Source organism: Pelophylax lessonae, assembly GCF_965119305.1.
Source record: "Pelophylax lessonae genome assembly, chromosome: 13".
NCBI lineage: Eukaryota > Metazoa > Chordata > Amphibia > Anura > Ranidae > Pelophylax > Pelophylax lessonae.
In genome coordinates this window covers 3,197,188-3,221,969 of record NC_138780.1, presented here as the reverse complement: position 1 = coordinate 3,221,969, position 24,782 = coordinate 3,197,188, and the positions used below count along the sequence as shown (strand labels likewise).

The 24,782-nt window shown below is 51.6% G+C and overlaps 1 protein-coding gene across 1 annotated transcript in view; it reads right to left on the bottom strand.

Moving 5' to 3' along the window:
* Positions 1 to 24,782, bottom strand: part of INTS3 (integrator complex subunit 3) — a 120,671-nt gene that overhangs the window by 45,118 nt on the left and 50,771 nt on the right. The window contains exons 6-12 of the mRNA XM_082275164.1: positions 21,451 to 21,517; positions 18,195 to 18,339; positions 17,843 to 17,972; positions 15,229 to 15,326; positions 10,180 to 10,371; positions 8,006 to 8,093; positions 522 to 601 (exon numbers count right to left, since the gene is read on the bottom strand). Coding sequence (XP_082131290.1) covers positions 522 to 601; positions 8,006 to 8,093; positions 10,180 to 10,371; positions 15,229 to 15,326; positions 17,843 to 17,972; positions 18,195 to 18,339; positions 21,451 to 21,517 — 800 coding nt within the window. The remainder of the gene's footprint in view (positions 1 to 521; positions 602 to 8,005; positions 8,094 to 10,179; positions 10,372 to 15,228; positions 15,327 to 17,842; positions 17,973 to 18,194; positions 18,340 to 21,450; positions 21,518 to 24,782) is intronic.

Below are 24,782 nucleotides of genomic sequence, written 5' to 3'. Positions count from 1 at the left end.
GTGTATAGGATGGAGCGTTAGGCTGACAGGGAGGCGGTGTGTATAGGATAGAGCGTTAGGCTGACAGCGAGGCGGTGTGTATAGGATAGAGCGTTAGGCTGACAGGGAGGCGGTGTGTATAGGATGGGGCGTTAGGCTGACAGGGAGGCGGTGTGTATAGGATGGGGCGTTAGGCTGACAGGGAGGCGGTGTGTATAGGATGGGGCGTTAGGCTGACAGGGAGGCGGTGTGTATAGGATAGGATATATAAATCTGTCTGCCATCGTCTGTCAATGTGATCTTATTAGGCGGCTGATGTAGGGTGCCGCGGCTCAGTACAATCCCCCCCTCCCCCACCCCCTCAGAGCGAGGTGCAGATGTCATCATTAGCGGGATATCTATCATTCAGCGCGCTCGGTTTCTTCTCTCTGCGGCGGCTCTAATCATATCTTGACCCGGGGGGCCTACTAATCAACACACAACACGGAGGATGGGAGCCACAGCTTCCATTAACCCCTCCCGCCATATACCCAATATCATACCCGACACATGAAGTCCAGCAGGGTGGCAGTGATGGCGGGATGCGGCTTCATGGAATGGTGCATCACCAGGATTGCCGGCTCTGTGGGAGTGAAAGAAAAAATAAATAAATTAGGATGCAATCCGGAAATTTCCAAACACATTAAAGCTGAACTGCAGATAAAACGCACAGAAAGAATACAGAGATGGAAACTAGAAAGAATTCATAGTTCTGTCCATTCACTCCTGAGATTTATACAGCTATGGCACTTACAGGTCTCGTCCCTCCCCCAGCCTGTGATTGGACTGGTAAAGCAAGATTCAGTGACCACCTTTTGACAGCAGCCGTTCTCTGTGGTCTCCTGGTCCGCACATTTCTGGGAACTGGTGGTGAATCTTGCTCCACCAGCCCACAGGTCTTCAAAGAAGCAGTGCCCATCCTCTGACAGCAGCTGTCATCTGTAGTCTCCTGGTCCACACATTTCTGGCCACCAGTGTTGAATCTTGCTCCACCAGTCTGGAGGTCCCCAAAGAGGCAGTGACCACCCATTGACAGCAGCCATTTTCTGAGGTCTCCTGGCCCGCACATTTCTGGTCACTGAGGTTGAATCTTGCTCCACAAGTCTGGATGTCCCCAGAGAAGAAGTGACCACTCTGAAAACAGTCGTCCTTTGCCGTCTCCTGGTCCGCACATTTCTGGTCACTGGTGGTGAATCTTGCTCCACCAGCCCAGAGGTCTTCAAAGAAGCAGTGCCCATCCTCTGACAGCAGCTGTCTTCCTTGGTCTCCTGGTCCACACATTTCTGGCCACCAGTGTTGAATCTCGCTCCACAAGTCTGGAGGTCCCCAAAGAAATAATGACCACCCTTTGAGAGCAGCCGTCCTCACATTTCTGGTCACTGTTGGTAAATCTTACTCCACCAGCCCAGAGGTCTTCAAAGAAGCAGTGACCACTCTGAGAGCTGCCGTCCTCCACGGTCTCCTGGTCCACACACTTCTGGTCACTGGTGGTAAATCTTGCTCCACCAGCCCAGAGGTCTTTAAAGAGGCAGTGACCACCCTTTGACAGCAGCCGTTCTCTGTGGTCTCCTGGTCCGCACATTTCTGGACACTGAGGATGAATCTTGCTCTACCAGCCCAGAGGTCTTCAAAGAAGCAGTGCACATTCTCCATGGTCTCCTGGTCCACACATTTCTGGTCACCGGTCCATGAGTCTTATTCCATCAGCCCAGAGGTCTTCAAAGAAGCAGTGCACATCCTCTGTGGTCTCCTGGTCCACACATTTCTGGTCACCAGTGTTGAATCTTGCTCCACAAGTCTGGAGGTCCCAAAAGAAGCAGTGACCACCATTTGAGGGCAGCTGTCCTCACATTTCTGGTCACTGATGGTGAATCTTACTCCACCAGCCAAAGGGTCTTCAAAGAGGCAGTGACCACCCTTTGACAGCAGCTGTCTTCTGTGGTCTCCTGGTCTGCACATTTCTGGTCAATGAGGTTGAATCTTGCTCCACAAGTCTGGATGTCCCCAAAGAAGAAGTGACCCCTCTGAGAACAGTCGTCTCCTGGTCCGCACATTTCTGGTCACTGGTGGGGAATCTTGCTCTACCAGTCCAGAAGTCTTCAAACAAGCACTGCACACCCTCTGTGGTCTCCTGGTCCACACATTTCTGGTCACCAAAGTTGAATCTTGCTCCACAAGTCTGGAGATCCTCAAAGAAGCAGCGATCACCCTCTGATAGCAGCCGTCCTCCGCGGTCTCCTAGTCTGCACATTTCTGGTCACTGGTGATAAATCTTACTCTATCAGCCCAGAGGTCTTCAAAGAGGCAGTGACCACCCTTTGAGAGCAGCCGTCCTCCGCAGTCTCCTGGTCTGCACATTCCTGGTTACTGGTGGTGAATCTTTCCCCACCAGCCCACAGGTCTTCAAAGAGGCAGTGACCACCATTTGACAGCAGCCGTCCTCTGTGGTCTCCTGGTCTGCACATTTCTGGTCACTGAGGTTGAATCTTGCTCTACCAGCCCAGAGGTCTTCAAAGAAGCAGTGCACATCCTCTGTTGTCTCCTGGTCCACACATTTCTGGTCACTGAGGTTGAATCTTGCTCCACCAGTCTGGAGGTCCCCAAAGAAGAAGTGACCACTCTGAGAACAGCCGTCCTCCGCGGTCTCCAGGTCTGCACATTTCTGGTCACTGGTGGTGAATCTTGCTCCACCAGCCAAAGGATCTTCAAAGAGGCAGTGACCACCCTTTGACAGCAGCCGTTCTCTGTGGTCTCCTGGTCTGCACATTTCTGGTCACTGAGGTTGAATCTTGCTCCACCAGTCTGGAGGTCCCCAAAGAAGAAGTGACCACTCTGAGAACAGCCGTCCTCCGCGGTCTCCAGGTCTGCACATTTCTGGTCACTGGTGGTGAATCTTGCTCCACCAGCCAAAGGATCTTCAAAGAGGCAGTGACCACCCTTTGACAGCAGCCGTTCTCTGTGGTCTCCTGGTTTGCACATTTCTGGTCACTGAGGATGAATCTTGCTCCACCAGCCCAGAGGTCTTCAAACAAGCACTGCACACCCTCTGTGGTCTCCTGGTCCACACATTTCTGGTCACCAAAGTTGAATCTTGCTCCACAAGTCTGGAGATCCTCAAATAAGCAGCGATCACCCTCTGATAGCAGCCGTCCTCCGTGGTCTCCTAGTCTGCACATTTCTCGTCACTGGTGATAAATCTTACTCTATCAGCCCAGAGGTCTTCAAAGAGGCAGTGACAACCCTTCGAGAGCAGCCGTCCTGCACGGTCTCCTTGTCCACACATTTCTGGTCACTGGTGGTGAATCTTGCTCTACCAGCCCAGAGGTCTTCAAAGAAGCAGTGCCCATCCTCTGTGGTCTCCTGGTCCACACATTTCTGGCCATCAGTATTCAATCTTGCTCCACCAGTCTGGAGGTCCCCAAAGAAGCAGTGACCACTCTTTGAGAGCAGACGTCCTCACATTTCTGGTCACTGGTGGTAAATCTTACTCCACCAGCCCAGAGGTCTTCAAAGAAGCAGTGACCACCCTTTGACAGCAGCCATTTTCTGTGGTCTCCTGGTCTGCAAATTTCTGGTTACTGAGGTTGAATCTTGCTCCACCAGTCTGGATGTCCCAAAAGAAGAAGTGACCACTCTGAGAACAGCCGTCCTCTGCAGTCTCCTGCTCTACACATTTCTGGTTACTGAGGTTGAATCTTGCTCCGCCAGCCAAAGGGTCTTCAAAGAGGCAGTGACCACCCTTTGACAGCAGCCGTTCTCTGTGGTCTCCTGGTCCGCACATTTCTGGACACTGAGGATGAATCTTGCTCTACCAGCCCAGAGGTCTTCAAAGAAGCACTGCACATCCTCTGTGGTCTCCTGGTTTGCACATTTCTGGTCACTGAGGTTGAATCTTGCTCCACCAGTCTGGAGATCCCAAAAGAAGCAGTGACCACCCTTTGACAGCAGTCGTCCTCCGCGGTCTCCTGGTCCGCACATTTCTGGTCACTGGTGGTGAATCTTGCTCCAGCAGCCCAGAGGTCTTCAAAGAGGCAGTGACCACCCTTTGACAGCAGCCGTCCTCTGAGGTCTCCTGGTCCACACATTTCTGGTCACTGAGGTCGAATCTTGCGCCACCAGTCTGGAGGTCCCCAAAGAAGCAGCACTCATCCACTGACGGCAGCTTTCCTCTGTTGACCCCTGGTCCTCATATTTCTGGCCACCAAAGTTGATTCTTGCTCTACAAACCCAGAGGTCTTTAACTACCTCCCACCCGGGCCATTGTACATATACGGCCGGGCGGGAGTCTCGTCCTTCTGAATGGACGTTCCGGAACGTCCTTCAGAAGGAGAGAGATTGCGCCGCCGCGGGCATGCGCAGCGGCGCGATCTCGATGTGCCTGTGTCCCTAGGACACAGAGCAACATCATTCGGCAGGAGGGCCCTGTGATTGGCCCTCCTGATCACATGACGGCTGTGTCCAATCACAGCCGTCATGTAATGTAAATAGAGCCGTTGTAACGGCTTCGATCTCTTCTCCTCCTGACAGATCCTGTCAGTGAGGAGAAGAGGGATGATCGGTGCTGCTGCGGGGGTGATCAGTGAGTATTTCTAATTACTCACTGATCACAGGGGGGGTTTGTGCTGGAAATCAGAACATTGATTACCAGTGCAGCCCTGGGGGGGGGGGGGGGGAGGGGTGCCACTAAGCCACCAGGTATGCCCACCCATGACCACCAGGGATGCCCACTATGGCCACCAGGGATGGCAAGCAGGGCTCAGAGAGCCCCCCAGTGCCCTCCCTATCAGTGTTGCCCACCAATGCCATCTATCAGTGCTGCCCACCAGTGCCATTATTGCCCACCAGTGCTGCCTATCAGTGCCCCCATCAGTGCCGATCAGTGCCGCCCAACAGTGCCACCTATCAGTGCCCATCAGTGCCGCCAATCAGTGCCCATCAGTGCTGCCTATCAGTGCCCATCAGCGCTGCCTATCAGTGCCCACCAATGCTGCATATCAGTGCCACCCAATCAGTGTCTCCTCATCAGTGCCTGTCAGTGCGGCATCGTCAGTGCTCATCAGTGCAGGAAAAAACGTATCTATTTACAAAATTTTATAACCTAAACGAAAAAACTTTTTTTTTTTTTTCAAACTTTTCAGTCTTTTATTTGTGCACCAAAAAAGAAAAAACCTGACAGTGATCAAATACCACCAAAAGAAACTATTTGTGGGGAAAAAATGACACAAATTTGGTTTAGGTACAGCGTTGCATGACCGCGCAATTGTCATTCAAATTGCAACAGCGCTAAAAGCTGAAAGCTGGTCTGGGAAGGAAGGGGGTTTAAGTGCCCGGTATTGAGGTGGTTAAAGAAGCAGCCGCCATCCCTGGTCTGCACATTTCTGGGCACTGAATCTATTCAGCCTTTCTCAGAACGCTTGGAGCATAACAGCGTATCCCGCTTTCAGAAGACTTGTCACTACTTTTCCTGTGTGCCGATTGGTGACAGGTTTCCTTGACATCTAACACAAAGCTTGCCACCTACTTGACAAAGGGATCAGTAAATATGGCTGCTGTTTCATCACAGTGGTTAACGGAGGAGCTGATAACAGGAGATGTTGAATAACGCGCAGGACCAACATAATGACCAATAATTAACTACTTCAATACCGGGCACTTTCACCCCCTTCTGCCAAGCCCAATTTTCAGTTGTCAGCGCTGTCACACTTTGAATGAGAATTGCACGGTCATGCAACACTGTACCCAGATGACATTTTTATTATTTTTCAGACAAATAGAGCTTTCTTTTGGTGATATTTAATTACCACGGTTTTATTATTTTGCTAAACAAATGAAAAGAAGATTGAAAATTTGGGAAAAAACAAAAAACTTTATTTGATGTGCTGATGAGGCTGCACTGTCGGGCATGGATAGGCTGCATTGACGGACACTGATGAGGCTGCACTGTCGGGCATGGATAGGCTGCATTGACGGACACTGATGAGGCTGCACTGTCGGGCATGGATAGGCTGCATTGACGGGCATGGATAGGCTGCATTGACGGGCATGGATAGGCTGCATTGACGGACACTGATGAAGCTGCACTGTCGGGCATGGATAGGCTGCATTGACAGACACTGATGAGGCTGCACTGTCGGGCATGGATAGGCTGCATTGACGGGCATGGATAGGCTGCATTGACGGGCATGGATAGGCTGCATTGACGGACACTGATGAGGCTGCACTGTCGGGCATGGATAGGCTGCATTGACGGACACTGATGAAGCTGCACTGTCGGGCATGGATAGGCTGCATTGACGGGCACTGATGAGGCTGCACTGACGGGCATGGATAGGCTGCAGTAATGAGGCTTCAATGATGAAGTTGCATTGATGGGCGCTGAGGAGGCTGCACTGGCCAGCAACGACGAGGCCGCACTGGCCGGCAACAACGAGGCCGCACTGGCCGGCAACGACGAGGGCCGCACTGGCCGGCAACGACGAGGGCCGCACTGGCCGGCAACGACGAGGGCCGCACTGGCCGGCAACGACGAGGGCCGCACTGGCCGGCAACGACGAGGGCCGCACTGGCCGGCAACGACGAGGGCCGCACTGGCCGGCAACGACGAGGGCCGCACTGGCCGGCAACGACGAGGGCCGCACTGGCCGGCAACGACGAGGGCCGCACTGGCCAGCATGGGCAACGACGAGGGCCGCACTGGCCGGCAACGACGAGGGCCGCACTGGCCGGCAACGACGAGGGCCGCACTGGCCGGCAACGACGAGGGCCGCACTGGCCGGCAACGACGAGGGCCGCACTGGCCGGCAACGACGAGGGCCGCACTGGCCGGCAACGACGAGGGCCGCACTGGCCAGCATGGGCAACGACGAGGCCGCACTGGCCGGCAACGACGAGGCCGCACTGGCCGGCAACAGTGAGGCCGCACTGGTGGGCAACAGTGAGGCCGCACTGGTGGGCAACGATGAGGCCGGACTGATGATCAGTGCTCTGATTATTAGTGTAAATGTCCCCTGTACTAACCGGCATTTGTTGACATGGGATCAGCTGTGATTGGACACAGCTGATCACACGGTAAAGATGATGTAAGGGGGGTTCTGATGGGGACCCTGATATAAGGGAAGACATTGATAAGGACCCTGATGTAAGGGGGACTCTGACGGGGACCTTGATGTAAGGGAGACTCTGATAAGGATCATTATGTAAGAGGAGACTCTATGTAAGGGGACTCTAATGTGGGGCTCTGATGGTAACCCTGGATGTCATTGGCTCTTTAGCCTGATCGGTGATGCGCTGTGTCCAAGGGACATGGCTCACCACCAATAGCCTCATGTGCGACCAGGAGGGCATCATATGACGCCCACCAGGTAGGAGGAGCTTCCTGCGGGGATCGGTGGTGAGCCGTGTCCCTCATAACTGGTTAAAAAGCTTGGGGATGAAGTGTGGCACTGCCCAAGGGGGGGAGGTGGGGATAAATCCAGATGGATGTACGAGTGAGCAAACGCCACTCACCCGTTTTTATTTCAACAAACTTTATTAAAACAACTGTATTTCTATATTCATTCGGTTACTCCTATTGAGCACGACTCCACCTTTGACGCGTTTTGTCCTCAAATCCCACCCTGAGCCCCAGCGGCAGCAGATGATGGATGGCCTGTTTTATATGTATCTCTAGATCTATTTATTTGCTGTGAGCCGTTGTTCTCCCTCCAATCCTTTTCACGCAGGCCCCGCTTCGATTGGTGGTTTCCATTATTTTCCAGACAACATTCCAGGCTGTTTTCATGAATCATTCTGATAAGGGGAGCTGTAAATTATTTAAAGCGACGTGTGCGCCGCACATCTCACAAAGGCAGGAATGCCGGGGTGAAGGTAAAGCGGAGGGATGAAACGCCTGGCGGAGGGTGAAGGATACAGAGATAACGTGCGATAAGAGATAAAACATCTCCGCAAGATGCCAGCAATGTGAGGAGAAATGCCACAGATCGCTTACCGATATTCATGATGCTGTCCTTTTCCGGGCTGAAGAAGAGCCAATCGTAAAACAGAGCCAGCTTGGCGTTGGAGGCGGCCACGTTGGACTGCGAATAATAAGAAGAGACACAGATGGATTAATAAGGCCTGAGAACCCCATGACTACGTCTTCGTTTGTTAGAGATAGGTTTAGATTACTGATTTTTGGAAAATGAAGAAATTATTAAAATTGGTTTTGTTTTTTTCAAAATTGTATTATTTTTTTTTTACTGCATATGACTGGTGTGGAAGTGTTCAGGGACAGTGACCGGTGACATTATGTAACAGAAAATACATATTTTGTTTTATTTTTTTACATATTGTCAGAGTAGGTGAGTAGGTCAGTGTCCACCATAGTGACACTGTACTAACTCTGGGGGGGGGGGGGGATCAGGGATTTTATTTTTTACACTGTGATTGCTTGTTTTAGTGATGATCATTGTAACATCAATTTTTTGAACCACCGTGAATGGCTTTCCTTCATGACTCATTGTTTACTATTGTCATGCAGTGATTTGCCCACAGCTATCACATGGTACAGGGTGTTGTGTTTGGCCCAAGGCAATCACATGGTACGGAATGGGTGATGTGATTGGCCCAAGGCCATCACATGGTACAGGGTGCTGTGATTGGCCCAAGGCAATCACATGGTACAGGGTGTTGTGATTGGACCAAGGCAATCACATAGTACAGGGTGCTGTGATTGGACCAAGGCAATCACATACAGGGTGCTGTGATTGGCCCAAGGCAATCACATAGTACAGGGTGCTGTGATTGGCCCAAGGCAATCACATAGTACAGGGTGCTCTGATTGGACCAAGGCAAACATATAGTACAGGGTGCTGTGATTGGCCCAAGGCAATCAAATAGTACAGGGCGATGTGATTGGACCAATGCCATCACATAGTACAGGGTGCTGATTGGCCCACATGGTACAGGGTGCTGCGATTGGCCCACACTATCACATGGTATAGGGTGCTGCTATAGGCCCGCAGCTATCACATGGTATAATGTGCTGGGATTGGCCCAAGGCAATCGCATAGTACAGGTGCTGCATTGGCCCACAGCTATCACATGGTATAGGGTGCCGTGATTGGCCCACGGCTATCACATAATACAGGGTGCCGTGATTGGCCCACGGCTATCACATAATACAGGGTGCCGTGATTGGCCCACGGCTATCACATAATACAGGGTGCCGTGATTGGCCCACGGCTATCACATAATAGAGGGTGCCGTGATTGGCCCACGGCTATCACATAATACAGTGTGCCATGATTGGCCCACGGCTATCACATGATACAGGGTGCCTTGATTAGCCCACGGCTATCACATGATACAGGGTGCCTTGATTGGCCCATGGCTATCACATGATACAGGGTGCCTTGATTGGCCCACGGCTATTATAAGGTACTGACCCACAGCTATCACATGGTACAGGGTGCTGTGATTAGCCCAATTCACCATGTGATCACTGGTGACCAATCACAGATTACACACAGTAATAAACAATGATGTCATGAATGGATTCCAGTCACAACTCGTTTACTATAAATCATGTGATTGCACGTCGATCATGTGTTATCTGGGCCATTGACAGCGGCCCAGTATGAGCACTGCAACCCGCTGTGTCCAGAACAAGCCTCTGCGCTCCCCAGGGGAGGCACGCAGTGCACATATGCACCACAACATGCGGGTACATCAAGGTACATGAGGAAGCCGCCCGCCAGCAGCAAATGTAAAGTAGAACAGTTTGGGGACTTCCATGTTTTGCCATGCCATGGTTTTCCTCGCTGGAGAGGAAGCTGTACCCGAGGACCTGCAGTGCCAGGATCTCCCTGCTTCCTCAGTACAGGTCCTCTTTATTATAGGTATACAATCTTTATTTTATGAATAAACAGTTAATGTATGAAAAAGGATTCCCAGAGCACCAAGGGTTAAAGAGACAGCCCAGCAGATGCTGCTTGCTTTGCAGCTGCCCTAGTCTTACTGAAACCTCCCACTTAGCCCGATGAAGGCGGAGTCACGGCTCTGACAGGTTACGGAGTGGATAATTGGCCCTTTTACAGCACTGTATCCACAAAGAGACAACACTAAATGTGAAGAGGGGCAAATCTGAGGGTCTCCTGCTGGCTGTTCTCTCCGTTTACTTACCGTGCAGGTGGTCAGGAGCCAGCCAATGATGGCCCAGCGAGGCAGGATATCCGAGCTCAGCACCTCATTGGACGGGTGCACCACGCCGCATATGTAGCGAATCAGATCACAGCGCAGGGACTGGCTGTCCGGGGTGGAGAGGTACTGCCTCTGAAACCAGTCCTGGTATCGCTTCTGCTGCCCAAACCGCACCTGGAAGAGAAAAATTCAAGGGGACCGGTCATTACATACCAGACTAAACACCCAATCAGGACACTTCTTCTAAGAGTCATGCTTGTGATTGGAGAACCGTATGACTCCCAGGAGTAAGGACATGATTTGAACCCGGACTCTGTGATGAGGACGACTCTGGATCTGTGATGGGGGGGGCCCTGATGTATAGGGGAGACTTTGATGTCATGAAGGAGGAACTCTGACATAAAGGGGTTCCTCTAACATGATGGGGGCCTCTGTCGTGAAGGGGGGGGGGGTCTGACCTGAAAGGTGGAGGGACTTTGATCTGTAAGTGGGGGGGACTTTGACCTGAAGGAGGGGGGCGACTCGACTTGAAAGGGGGGGCGACTCGACTTGAAAGGGGGGGGGGGCTCATTGTGTAATTTGGGGGGCTCAGACCTGAAAAGGGACTCATTCAATACCTGAAGGGGGGACCTCTGACCTCAGAAGGGGACACTCATTGTGAAATTGGGGGAGCCGAGGGCTCCGATATGAAGAAGGGACCTCTGATATGAAGGGGGCATTGACCTGAGGGGGGCTCTGACATGAAGAGAGATTCTGACCTGAAGGGGGAGGGTGGAGCACTCATTGTGTAATTAGGGGGAGCGGAGGGCTCTGACCTGAAGGGGGGACCTCTGATATGAAGGGGGGCACTGACCTGAAAGGGGGGGGGTAGACGCGTGTAATTGGGGGGAGGGCTCTGACCTGAAGGGGGACACTGACCTAAATAGGGGACCCTGATGATGGACACAGACCTGAAGTGGGAGGGGGGCACTTATTGTGTAATTGGTGGGAGGGCTCGGACTAGAAAGGGGGACCTCTAATATGCAGGGGGGCACTGACCTGAAAGGGGGGGTAGACTTGTGTAATTGGGGGGAGGGCTCTGACCTGAAGGGGGACACTGACCTAAATAGGGGACCCTGATGATGGACACAGACCTGAAGTGGGAGGGGGGCACTTATTGTGTAATTGGTGGGAGGGCTCTGACCTGAAGGGGGACACTGAAGGGAGAGAAACGGGGAGCTGAGGGGTGCTGCGGCACACAAATGTTTGTTACTCGCTGCTTCTCCTAAATAAAGTGATTAAAGAACATCGCCCGGAGCTCCGCCCCCTAATCCGTCTCGGAGGGCTTTGATTTCCAATTTGCACCTGACATCCCGGGAAGCCAAGCGGACGGTAATTGCAGAACGTCCTCCGCCACGTCTGATTAATTCACAAGCAGCGGGGCTCTCGGATCGCAGGCGTCGCATCTCGCCGCTCGCAGAAAATCCAATCTGCTTTCTGTCAGAGCGGAGCAGGACGCGGCGATCACCGAATCACGTCTCGCCTGTACAGCGGAAACGCAGCGCCAGTCCTCGCGCCTCTTCATTTTCACCTCTCTCTCTGTCCGGCCGCCGCGCTGCACATTGTTTCTGTCGCGTTTTACAAATCAATGACAATTAGTCTCCTACGCCGAGGTTCCGCTTCAGCGATCGGCTGAGGACTATCGATCTGAAGTGTGGAGGACTATTCTTCAAACGCACAATGACGGGCCCCGAAGTGTGTGCGCTGGGCTGCGACGGCGGGATAATTGGAAGGGAGATGTAAGGTGCAGAGCATTGTGGGAAAACAAACGTCATGGAAGAATGGAGATGAGCAAAGGGTAGACGAACGCCAGACGCACGCAGTGGTTCTCGAGCCTTCTAGAAGTTAACAACCCACCACCCGCCGCGTCCTCCGTCTCCCAGTTCTGAGCAATTAAACTGGATGAGCAGCAGAAGAGTTCCAAACCACCATGGTGCCGGCCAAGAGGGATTTATATCAAAATGTCATCAATTTGATCTCTAGGAGTATCCCGTATCTCTGCAGTCTCTGGCCACCTCCTGTAGTGTGTCCCCAGTCTCTGGCCACCTCCTGTAGTGTGTCCCCAGTCTCTGGTCACCTCCTGTAGTGTGTCCCCAGTCTCTGACCACCTCCTGTAGCGTCCCCAGTCTCTGACCACCTCCTGTAGTGTCCCCAGTCTCTGACCACCTCCTGTAGCGTCCCCAGTCTCTGGTCACCTCCTGTAGTGTCCCCAGTCTCTGATCACCTCTTGTAGTGTCCCCAGTCTCTGACCACCTCCTGTAGCGTCCCCAGTCTCTGATTACCTCTTGTAGTGTCCCCAGTCTCTGACCACCTCCTGTAGCGTCCCCAGTCTCTGACCACCTCCTGTAGTGTCCCCAGTCTCTGACCACCTCCTGTAGCGTCCCCAGTCTCTGACCATCTCCTGTAGTGTTCCCAGTCTCTGACCACCTCCCGTAGCGTCCCCAGTCTCTGACCACCTCCTGTAGCGTCCCCAGTCTCTGACCATCTCCTGTAGTGTTCCCAGTCTCTGACCACCTCCCGTAGCGTCCCCAGTCTCTGACCACCTCCTGTAGTGTCCCCAGTCTCTGACCACCTCCCGTAGCATCCCCAGTCTCTGGCCACCTCCTGTAGTGTCCCCAGTCTCTGACCACCTCCTGTAGTGTCCCCAGTCTCTGACCATCTCCTGTAGTGTTCCCAGTCTATGACCACCTCCTGTAGCGTTCCCAGTCTCTGACCACCTCCTGTAGCGTCCCCAGTCTCTGACCACCTCCTGTAGCGTCCCCAGTCTCTGACCACCTCCTGTAGTGTCCCCAGTCTCTGACCACCTCCTGTAGCGTCCCCAGTCTCTGGTCACCTCCTGTAGTGTCCCCAGTCTCTGATCACCTCTTGTAGTGTCCCCAGTCTCTGACCACCTCCTGTAGCGTCCCCAGTCTCTGATCACCTCTTGTAGTGTCCCCAGTCTCTGACCACCTCCTGTAGCGTCCCCAGTCTCTGACCACCTCCTGTAGTGTCCCCAGTCTCTGACCACCTCCTGTAGCGTCCCCAGTCTCTGACCATCTCCTGTAGTGTTCCCAGTCTCTGACCACCTCCCGTAGCGTCCCCAGTCTCTGACCACCTCCTGTAGCGTCCCCAGTCTCTGACCATCTCCTGTAGTGTTCCCAGTCTCTGACCACCTCCCGTAGCGTCCCCAGTCTCTGACCACCTCCTGTAGTGTCCCCAGTCTCTGACCACCTCCCGTAGCATCCCCAGTCTCTGGCCACCTCCTGTAGTGTCCCCAGTCTCTGACCACCTCCTGTAGTGTCCCCAGTCTCTGACCATCTCCTGTAGTGTTCCCAGTCTATGACCACCTCCTGTAGCGTTCCCAGTCTCTGACCACCTCCTGTAGCGTCCCCAGTCTCTGACCACCTCCTGTAGCGTCCCCAGTCTCTGACCACCTCCTGTAGCGTCCCCAGTCTCTGACCACCTCCTGTAGTGTCCCCGGTCTCTGACCACCTCCTGTAGTGTCCCCAGTCTCTGACCACCTCCTGTAGCGTCCCCAGTCTCTGACCACCTCCTGTAGTGTCCCCAGTCTCTGACCACCTCCTGTAGTGTCCCCAGTCTCTGACCATCTCCTGTAGTGTTCCCAGTCTCTGACCACCTCCTGTAGCGTCCCCAGTCTCTGACCACCTCCTGTAGCGTCCCCAGTCTCTGACCACCTCCTATAGTGTCCCCAGTCTCTGACCACCTCCTGTAGTGTCCCCAGTCTCTGACCACCTCCTGTAGTGTCCCCAGTCTCTGACCACCTCCTGTAGTGTCCCCAGTCTCTGACCATCTCCTGTAGTGTTCCCAGTCTCTGACCATCTCCTGTAGTGTTCCCAGTGTCTGACCACCTCCTGTAGCGTCCCCAGTCTCTGACCATCTCCTGTAGTGTTGCCAGTCTATGACCACCTCCTGTAGTGTCCCCAGTCTCTGACCACCTCCTGTAGCGTCCCCAGTCTCTGACCACCTCCTGTAGCGTTCCCAGTCTCTGACCACCTCCTGTAGCGTCCCCAGTCTCTGACCACCTCCTGTAGTGTCATGTCTCTGACCACCTCCTGTAGTGTCCTGTCTTTGACCAACTGCGACTTTCTGAATGCACGGTGTGACAAACTCACTCAGGACAGGGGCTTTTGGAGGGAAATGCAGGCTAGCCTCTTGCCTGCTGACTATGGGCTCTGGCTTTTAAGGGAACACTACTCCTTGTGGGGTGTGTGCTGCGGGGGACCCTTGGAGTAATGTTACTTTGTATTCAAGTCCATGTCTCCCCAAGACACACAGAGTCTGGGATCCATGTTGAAGGCCTGGCTGCCTATTACCAGTGAAGGACTGCTCAACACAGTCAGACTCATAGCAGAGGCTAATATCAGCTCAACCGCCTGTCTTCCACACATTAATTGTGCTAACTAACTCACCTATTGTCTACTATGGGGATGTGTTTACACTTATAATGATGTGTGTTGTACTTCAGTGAAGGAGATGGACAGTCTGCTACTGGGGTCTCCTGCTATCGTCTGTATAATAAGGTGTTCGGTGTTTATACTTAGGATAATGTGTAATGTACTTTGTTTTAGCCTTGTTGCAGTGCTGAGTTAATTAGCATGTTAATTATAACATTGTCTGGGTCTGGATTCCCATTCACCTATTGTTTCTGTCCAGGTGGCTAGATAATTAGCTCAGGTTAATTATGTTTCTGTACACAATTTCAGCTGCATAGGATAATGTAATCAGGCACCTGACCTGGTGGGGTATATATTCGGTGTGAGTTTGTTCAATAAATGTTCTAGATCTTATACAAGCTATTCTCGGCTAGTTTTGTATGGGGGGCTGTAATATTTGATAGCTATGTTCAAGGCTAGGCTAGAAGGAAGCGGTATTCGGACAGAAGCACATTGTGGGTGCAGGTTCCGTTACACTCGGCATCTCATCTTTTCCGCTGTCGTAGCCCATCCCACCATACCTCCTCCAATCACATTCTCCGAAACAATGAACACCTACCCGAGACGTCATGAACAGCAGCTTGGTCTCCATGTCGGGGGTCAGGCGGCATGCCAAGAACTTGCGGGAGGTGCGAGACTGTAACAGCTGGAGGATTCCTACGGGGGAGAGAGAAGGAAGAATTCTCTAGAAGAGCCAATAAAATATTTATATATCTCTGACATATAATGCAGCGCTGTACAGAGATCACTGAGCCAATTACATCAGTCTCTGTACCAGAGGAGCTTACACTCTAATGTGCCCTACCCCACAGTCACATCAGTCTCTGTACCAGAGGAGCTTACACTCTAATGTCCCCTCCCCCCACAGTCACATCAGTCTCTGTACCAGAGGAGCTTACACTCTAATGTCCCCTCCCCCCACAGTCACATCAGTCTCTGTACCAGAGGAGCTTACACTCTAATGCCCCCTCCCCCACAGTCACATCAGTCTCTGTACCAGAGGAGCTTACACTCTAATGTCCCCTCCCCCACAGTCACACTATAGTGATGTATTGGTTTGAATGGGTAATTCTCTGCACTTGGTGGGGGGGGGCACATTATGCAAACACAGACTATAGAAGCACCAATGGTGCGCCCATCCCCCTCCACCCCGGATCGGGTCGTTTCACATCTTCGATTAAACTTGACAATAATCTCATTATGCTCAGGCTTGGCGCAGTAATCAAGACCATCTCAACGTTTATCTCATATGTATACCTCCAGTGCCCCCCCCAATCCCCGGACCTCCGACTGGCAGTGCGTGAAGTGGAGGGGGGGGGGGGGGTTGGGGGGGATGAGGCTGACACAAGGGAACTGGCGGATTGGTGAGAAGGGAGGCAGCGGGTGATGGGAGCGCGGCTATAAATAGATGTTCTACAGCTCCAGGGAAGGAAGCTGGCTAATTGCAACCTGTCAGAACAGGGGGGGTCCTAGGGGCACCATTAGCGTGTAACCCCCCCCCCCCCCCAATCCACTCCTCAACAGCTGACAAGGCAGCAAAATCATTTCCAGCACTCAGAGGGTGAGGAGCGTTAACTATGGAGAGATGGGGGAGCGGAGGACCATAGCTAATGTCCTTCATGGTGTGACCCCGGCACTACCGGGAATACACAACCCGTCCGAGCACAGAGCCAACACCATTCAAGGGACACATTGCATGGCCCGTTTAAGCACAGAGCCAACACATTACACAACCCTGAGCATGCAACTGATGCAGAGAGCGCGTCACTATGCTACGGGAGCGGTTCTCCTGCCCACCTTCTCTTTAAAATTACCGCTCATCTCACACCTTCTCTTTATAAGTACCGCCCACTGTGCCCCTGCTCTTTATAAGTAACACCCACTGTGCACCTTCTCTTTATAAGTAACGCCCACTATACACCCTCTCTTTATAAGTAATGCCCACTGTGCACCTGCTCTTTATAAGTCCCGCCCACCCCGCACCTTCTCTTTGCAAGTACCTCCCACCCTGCACCTTCTCTTCAAAAGTACCGCCCACCCTCTTTATAAGTACCGCCCACTGTGCACCTGCTCTTTTATAAGTACCGCCCACTGTGCCCCTGCTCTTTTATAAGTACCGCCCACTGTGCTCCTGCTCTTTATAAGTAACACCCACTGTGCACCTTCTCTCTATAAGTAACGCCCAATGTGCTCCTGCTCTTTATAGTGTACTGCCCACCTGCACCTTCTCTTTGCATGTACCTCCCACCCTGCACCTTCTTTTATAAGTACCACCCACTATACACCGTCTCTTCAAAAGTACCGCCCACAGTGCAGCTTCCCTTTATAAGTACCGCCCACCCCGAACCTTCTCTTTACAAGTACTTCCCACTGTCCTGCTTCCTTCTATAAGTATTGTCTACTGTGCACCTTCCCTTTTTAAGTACTGCCCACTGTGCCCCTTCTCTTTAGAAGCACCTCCCACTGTGCCCCTTCTCTTTAGAAGCACCTCCCACTGTGCCCCTTCTCTTTAGAAGCACCTCCCACTGTGCCCCTTCTCTTTAGAAGCACCTCCCACTGTGCCCCTTCTCTTTAGAAGCACCTCCCACTGTGCCCCTTCTCTTTAGAAGCACCTCCCACTGTGCCCCTTCTCTTTAGAAGCACCTCCCACTGTGCCCCTTCTCTTTAGAAGCACCTCCCACTGTGCCCCTTCTCTTTAGAAGCACCTCCCACTGTGCCCCTTCTCTTTAGAAGCACCTCCCACTGTGCCCCTTCTCTTTAGAAGCACCTCCCACTGTGCCCCTTCTCTTTAGAAGCACCTCCCACTGTGCCCCTTCTCTTTAGAAGCACCTCCCACTGTGCCCCTTCTCTTTAGAAGCACCTCCCACTGTGCCCCTTCTCTTTAGAAGCACCTCCCACTGTGCCCCTTCTCTTTAGAAGCAACACCCATCCCGCACCATTTCTTTATAACGCCCACCTTGCACCATCTCTTTATAAGTAATGCCCATCCTGTACCTTTTCTTTAATAATACTGCCCCCCCCCCCCCCCCCGCACCTTTGTATTCCTAAGTAACACCTTCCATGCAGCTTTCCTGCACAAGTACCACCCACCCTTCAACTTCTCTTTAAAAGTACCGCCCACTGTGCAGCTTCCCTTTAAAAAAATGAAGGATTAGGCGTGGAGGAGGGCATACCTGTGAACTGGGGGTTGAGGGCCTGCGGGTTGTGAAGCATATCCTTCCACAGCAGGTCAAACTCCGGGATCCGTGCAACGTTCTGCAGGAGGCGGACCAGGTCCCGACCAATTATAAAGCAGTCCATAAACTGCAGGGAAAAGAGACAAGAGGAATTAAAGGGTTTCTAAAGCTTCTCACCGTCTGTAAAGAAAAAAACTGGCTCTTCATGCCGTGCTACTGATTTACTATGGAGGAGATTTACTCTCACTTCCTGTCCTGATAAAAGCGGACACCGGTCCTGTTCTCTAGTCTCAGCACCTCCTGCTTTTATGTAAAGAGTTTGAAGTAAGATGGAGGAGGGAGCACCTACCCGCTCTCGTAGCAGCATGATGCAGAAGTCCACCTCTTTCTGTCTAAGAACCAGCAGCTGAGGGGTCCCGTGGTGGTCGACGATCAGTCGCAGGTAGGTGTACACCGACATGGCGATCAGGATGGTGCTCTTCATGACCCACTCCCTGCAGGATGATACCCGAAAATCGTAAACCATAGAGCTTTACAACCATCGCTCCCCATTTCCCCTTCTCTCGCTCCTCCATTCCTCAATGCAATATTAAAACTCAACTCCAGTTAAAGTGTTAGTTCCATTTTTCACAAAATATGAAACTCGCAGCACCTTTCCCGCACCCTAGTACTCGCTGCACTTCCCTCCTTCAATGACAACCTTTCACTTCCCACACTAGCCAATGACAACTTTTCACTTCCCACACTAGCTGGTGTAGTATCTCTGGGTATTTGAAAGTCACGCTCTTCAACACCCTTTCTTCCACCACAGCTCAGAAAGATTTTCATTGGTCAGTGTTGGTCATGTGCCCCTGAAGACGTCATTTGCGTATGACGAAACGCGTTGGGCCGCTCCCTATTGGTGGACGCCTGGACGCACATGCGCAGCCAAGGACGACCGCGGCCATTTTGTTGGTTAGGATCGGAACCACGCTGATCGGTGTTTATATGCTTGTACTCCCCTGCTATAATGTGAGTTTTTCTCTTATTATTTGAATAAATGGTTGATGCTTACATACTGCACCATGAGGGGTATTATTTCTCTTTTACGAGTGGTTTCCGATCTGATATCTGACCTTATACCTGTGAGATCCTCATCTGAGAAGTGGAATGGGATGGCGACCCTTTGACAGTTACCTGCAGTTTGCCATGGCTATTGCTTAAATGCTTGTTTATTACATCTGTCTGGTAAGCGTGTTTTGGCATTTCACTTGGTGGCGGATCTGTCTCACCCTCCTACTCAGTGTTGGTTGCAGTGTGATTACACTCTTCCACGAGGATCTCTGGATATTTCTCCTTTTATGGACTATTTATGGACTTTCTTTTAAATCTTGATTAAGCGCTACATACTTATATTTATCTTGCTTTTATATTATCAGTATATGACCAGTGTAGCTGCTATATGATATTTTTCCACATTTTTATACTTATATGGCTGGAACTTTTAAGTACTCAGCGTAGTTACCTATATATAATTCTATAATAGAGGCACACTGCCATTTTGAGGCTGTGGTGACCACTTCAAGCCAATTTTTTATTGTTCTTTTTAATACTATAACTGTATGACAGTATTTAACAGAGGTACATTGCCATCCACAGGCTGTGGTGACCACTTCAAGCCGATTTTTATTTATCCTTTGTAACACTATAACTGTATGAGTCAATGACAGTATTAAACAGAGGCACATTGCCATCTGCAGGCTGTAGTGACCACTTAAAGCTGAATTTCTTTAAAAAATGTTTCTTTTTAATACTATAACTGTATGAGTCAATGACAGCAATAAATAGGAGGCACAGTGCCATCTACAGGCTGTGGTGACTACTTTAAGGGGATTTGCGTTACATTATTTTTTTTAATACTATACCTGTATTAGTCAATGTCAGTATTAAACAGAGGGACACTGCCATCTACATGCTGTGGTGACTACTTCAAGTTTTGTTTTTTGTTTTTTATTCTTTTTAGTACTCTCTATACAAGTCAATGCCAATATTAAACTGAGGCACACTGCCATCTAAAGACTGTTGTAAAAAGTTTAAGTTTATTTTTTTTTTAAATATATTTTTCTTTTTAATACTATACTTGTATGAGTCAATGACAGCATTAAATACTTCCAATTTGAGGCTGTGGTGACCACTTCAAGCCAAATTTTTTATTAATTATTCTTTTAAATACTATAACTGTATGAGTCAATGAAAATATTAAAAAGAGGCACACTGCCATTTTCAGGCTGTGGTGACCTCTGCAAGGTGAAATCTTCAAGTCATTTTTTTTATATTCTTTTTAATACTATAACTGTATAAGTCAATGACAGTATTAAATAGAGGCACATTGCCATTTACAGGCTGTGGTGAGCTCTGCAAGGTGAAATATTTTTTCCCCTTTATCTTGCATAGCTAAAATAGTGGCCACATGATCAGGAACCACTCCAATTGCTTCCCAATCATTAGTGGGGTGAATGGAAGCTGTCAACTAGGAAGGGGGGGGGGGCTCTTTCTAGCGGACAGCTATGAGCATGGTGTTTAGGAATGGTTTTCCAGAGATCATAGGCAGGAAAAGGTTAGTGTGCCTGTTACTGATCAGTCTTGAGTTGCGGTGAGCCTATATGCACATATTTGGACTCCTTTTGTGAACGGCACAGAGCTCTGAGCACACAGGACAGAATTCTGCCCGATATAACCCGGCTGGAAGGCAGTGAATGCTATTAAAACTATTTCTGGGACGTCTGGGGCTGCTTAATAAAACACAATTATATGAAGAATTATGAACATTCCCTTCCAAATAAAAACACAACCAGTGTACCAGCCAGTTCTATTCTAAAATGATGAAGAAGAGAGTCAGCGAGGCATGCAGGGCGGGAGCGCCCCTCTGAGGTGACATTATTAAAAGCAGAAATCAACTAAAGATCATTTTTGTAAAGCCACCATTCACTAGAGAGCGGTGACATCACTGAGAATGCAGCCTATCCATTCACTAGAGAGCGGTGACATCACTGAGAATGCAGCCTATCCATTCACTAGAGAGCGGTGACATCACCGAGAATGCAGCCTATCCACTGACTATAGACCGGTGACATCACTGAGAATGCAGCCTATCCATTCACTACAGACCGGTGATATTACTGAGGATGCAGCCTATCCAATCACTATAGACCGGTGATATTACTGAGAATGCAGCCTATCCATTCACTAGAGACGGGTGACATCACCGAGAATGCAGCCTATCCACTGACTATAGACCGGTGACATCACTGAGAATGCAGCCTATCCATTCACTAGAGACCGGTGACATCACTGAGAATGCAGCCTATCCAATCACTAGAGAGCGGTGACATCACTGAGAATGCAACCTATCCAATCACTAGAGAGCGGTGACATCACTGAGTATGCAGCCTATCCAATCACTAGAGACTGGTGATATTACTGAGGATGCAGCCTATCCAATCACTAGAGAGCGGTGACATCACTGAGGATGCAGCCTATCCATTCACTATAGACCGGTGATATTACTGAGGATGCAGCCTGGTAGGTAGAATTCCTGTGGGGGAACCATCTGTTAGTAGACTTACCTCTGATCCATAAGGATATCAAGCACACCTTCAGACAGCCAAATATTCTTGGAGGAAATGTCACCCCCTGTAGATGGAAAAAGATGGAGGTAGAGAAGAGGAAGGAGGGGTGAGAGGGAGGTAGAGAAGAGGAGAGTAGAAAAGAGGAAGGTGGGGTGAGAGGGAGATAGTGAAGAGGAAGGAGGGGGAAGAGGGAGGAGGAAGGAGGGGTGAGAAGGAGGGGTGAGAGGGGGGGTGAGAAGGAGGAGGGTTGCGAGGGGGGGTGAGAAGGAGGAGGGTTGCGAGGGAGGTAGAGAAGGGGCAGGAGGGGTGGGAGGGAGTTAGAGAAAAAGGAAGGAGGGGTGCGAGGGAGGTAGAGAAGAGGAAGGAGGGGTGAGAGGGAGGTAGAGAAGAGGGATGAGAGGGAGGTAGAGAAGAGGGAGAAGGGGCGAGAGGGAGGTGGAGAAGGGAGTGGAGGGGTGAGAGGGAGGCGGAGAAGGGGGAGGAGGGGACAGATGAAGGCGGAGAAGGGGGAGGAGGGGGTGAGAGGGAGGTAGAGTTGGGGGAGGAGGGGGTGAGAGGGAGGTAGAGATGGGGAATGAGGGGTGAGAGAGGGAGGTAGAAAAGAGGAAGGAGGGGTGGGAAGGAGGTAGAGAAGAGGAAGGAGGGGTGAGAGAGGGAGGTAGAGAAGAGGAAGGAGGGGTGAGATGGAGAGGTAGAGAAGAGGAAGGAGGGGTGAGATGGAGAGGTAGAGAAGAGGAAGGGGGGGGTGAGAGAGGGAGGTAGAGAGGAGGAAGGAGGAGGTAGAGAGGAGGAAGGAGGGGTGAGGAGGAGGTAGAGAGGAGGAGGAGGTAGAAGGGGTGAGAGGGAGGTAGAGAGGAGGAAGGAGGGGTGAGGAGGAGGTAGAGAGGAGGAAGGAGGGGTGAGGAGGAGGTAGAGAGGAGGAAGGAGGGGTGAGGAGGAGGTAGAGAGGAGGAAGGAGGGGTGAGAGGGAGGTAGAGAGGAGGAAGGAGGGGTGAGAGGGAGGTAGAGAAGAGGGAGAAGGGGTGAGAGGGAGGTGGAGAAGGGAGTGGAGGGGTGAGAGGAAGGCGGAGAAGAGGGGGAGGTGGAGAAGAGGGGGAGGTGGAGAAGAGGGGGAGGTGGAGAAGGGGGGAGGAGGGGTGAGAAGGAGGTAGAGAAGAGGAAGGAGGGGTGAGAGAGGGAGGTAGAGAAGAGGAAGGAGGGTGAGAGAGGGAGGTAGAGAGGAGGAAGAAGGGGTGAGAGGGAGGTAGAGAAGAGGAAGGAGGGGTGAGAGAGGGAGGTAGAGAGGAGGAAGGAGGGGTGAGAGAGGGAGGTAGAGAGGAGGAAGGAGGGGTGAGAGAGGGAGGTAGAGAAGAGGAAGGAGGGGTGAGAGAGGGAGGTAGAGAAGAGGAAGGAGGGGTGAGAGAGGGAGGTAGAGAAGAGGAAGGAGGGGTGAGAGGGAGGTAGAGAAGAGGAAGGAGGGGTGAGAGAGGGAGGTAGAGAGGAGGAAGGAGGGGTGAGAGAGGGAGGTAGAGAAGAGGAAGGAGGGGTGAGAGAGGGAGGTAGAGAAGAGGAAGGAGGGGTGAGAGAGGGAGGTAGAGAAGAGGAAGGAGGGGTGAGAGAGGGAGGTAGAGAAGAGGAAGGAGGGGTGAGAGGGAGGTAGAGAAGAGGAAGGAGGGGTGAGAGAGGGAGGTAGAGAGGAGGAAGGAGGGGTGAGAGAGGGAGGTAGAGAAGAGGAAGGAGGGGTGAGAGAGGGAGGTAGAGAAGAGGAAGGAGGGGTGAGAGAGGGAGGTAGAGAAGAGGAAGGAGGGGTGAGAGAGGGAGGTAGAGAAGAGGAAGGAGGGGTGAGAGGGAGGTAGAGAAGAGGAAGGAGGGGTGAGAGAGGGAGGTAGAGAGGAGGAAGGAGGGGTGAGAGAGGGAGGTAGAGAAGAGGAAGGAGGGGTGAGAGAGGGAGGTAGAGAAGAGGAAGGAGGGGTGAGAGAGGGAGGTAGAGAAGAGGAAGGAGGGGTGAGAGAGGGAGGTAGAGAAGAGGAAGGAGGAGGTAGAGTGGAGGTAGAGAGGAGGAAGGAGGAGGTAGAGAGGAGGAAGGAGGAGGGAGGAGGTAGAGAGGAGGAAGGAGGAGGGAGGAGGTAGAGAGGGAGAAGACACAAAGAATGTCATTTTCGGGAGATGAAAGGCGTTCAGTAATTACATCCTACATTACGGAGTGTCCCAGCAGCTCCCCGGTGACAGATCTGTGATAATATTCTCCACACACATTAGACACGGACCGCCTCGCCGGCTCAGTCTGTGTTCGAGTGATCGCGCGGCGGATTATATCGCTGTCACCGGGGTACAGAGCGCGCAATGCATAATCCCCGCACCTGTCTGAGATGAATGGCGCCCGTGCTGGAGAGCGTGTGACAGCCAACTTTCTAAGTGACGGCCCTCTGAACAGCAATCACCTGCCGCCATTCATGGTTTAATCCATTCACGGTCAGACCGTCACACACTGACACCACAATCCTTTACACAATGGGTATTTGATTAATAAACCTGATGCACAGGCATGGCTGATGGATATGGACCAAAGTCTGACACCCGTTACGGGTCACGCTATATTATCCGCCTGAGAGGGGTGGAGCTTGAGGAAGGCATCAATGATTTCAAATCTAATCTCACCTTAAAGTGTACGCCCACCTTGGGATAACTCCTTCATATTGGTTACATCCATCCATTCAGAACTTTGCTGATCTCAGCCCAGGTTCAGACCTTTGCATGGGGGGAATGCAAGGAAAATCGCATGTTTTCCCCACATGCTGTCATTTAGCAGACGTGTGGCAGTGCCATAGTTTAAGGGCACCCCACACATCTACAAATGCGCAACACCACGGGTTTCGGTGCAGAGCACCTCAGGAAAAGTGTGGGACTTTTTTTCCCCAGCCCATTGAAATGAATGGCCTGCCCTACATGCGACGTGCTGGAACGCGCACATCACATTCTTACTTGGTGTTCCCTTTTTACGTAATATTAAGGAGGGGGCTGGGGAGTTTACCATAACAAACGCTGTCACTGTGCTGGCAGACCTTCATTATCAGTTGTCAACCAGATGTGCACCTAACCAGTCTTAAAAATGTCCCTTTCCCCCCCCCCCCCCCCAACCCGTGAAAAAAAAAAATGATGTATATACTGGCCTATACTTTGGTCCGGTCACGCAATCCCGTGTCATCCGGCAGTCGCTTCAGAGGGGAGGAAAGAGAGCACTCGACAACGGCTGGGAAGAAGCCTCAGCCTAGACTCTGCCCAGACCACACCTCCAAAGCATTTCGCCCAATGACTTTGCCCTATGATTGGGGCGAAATGCGTAGTGAGTG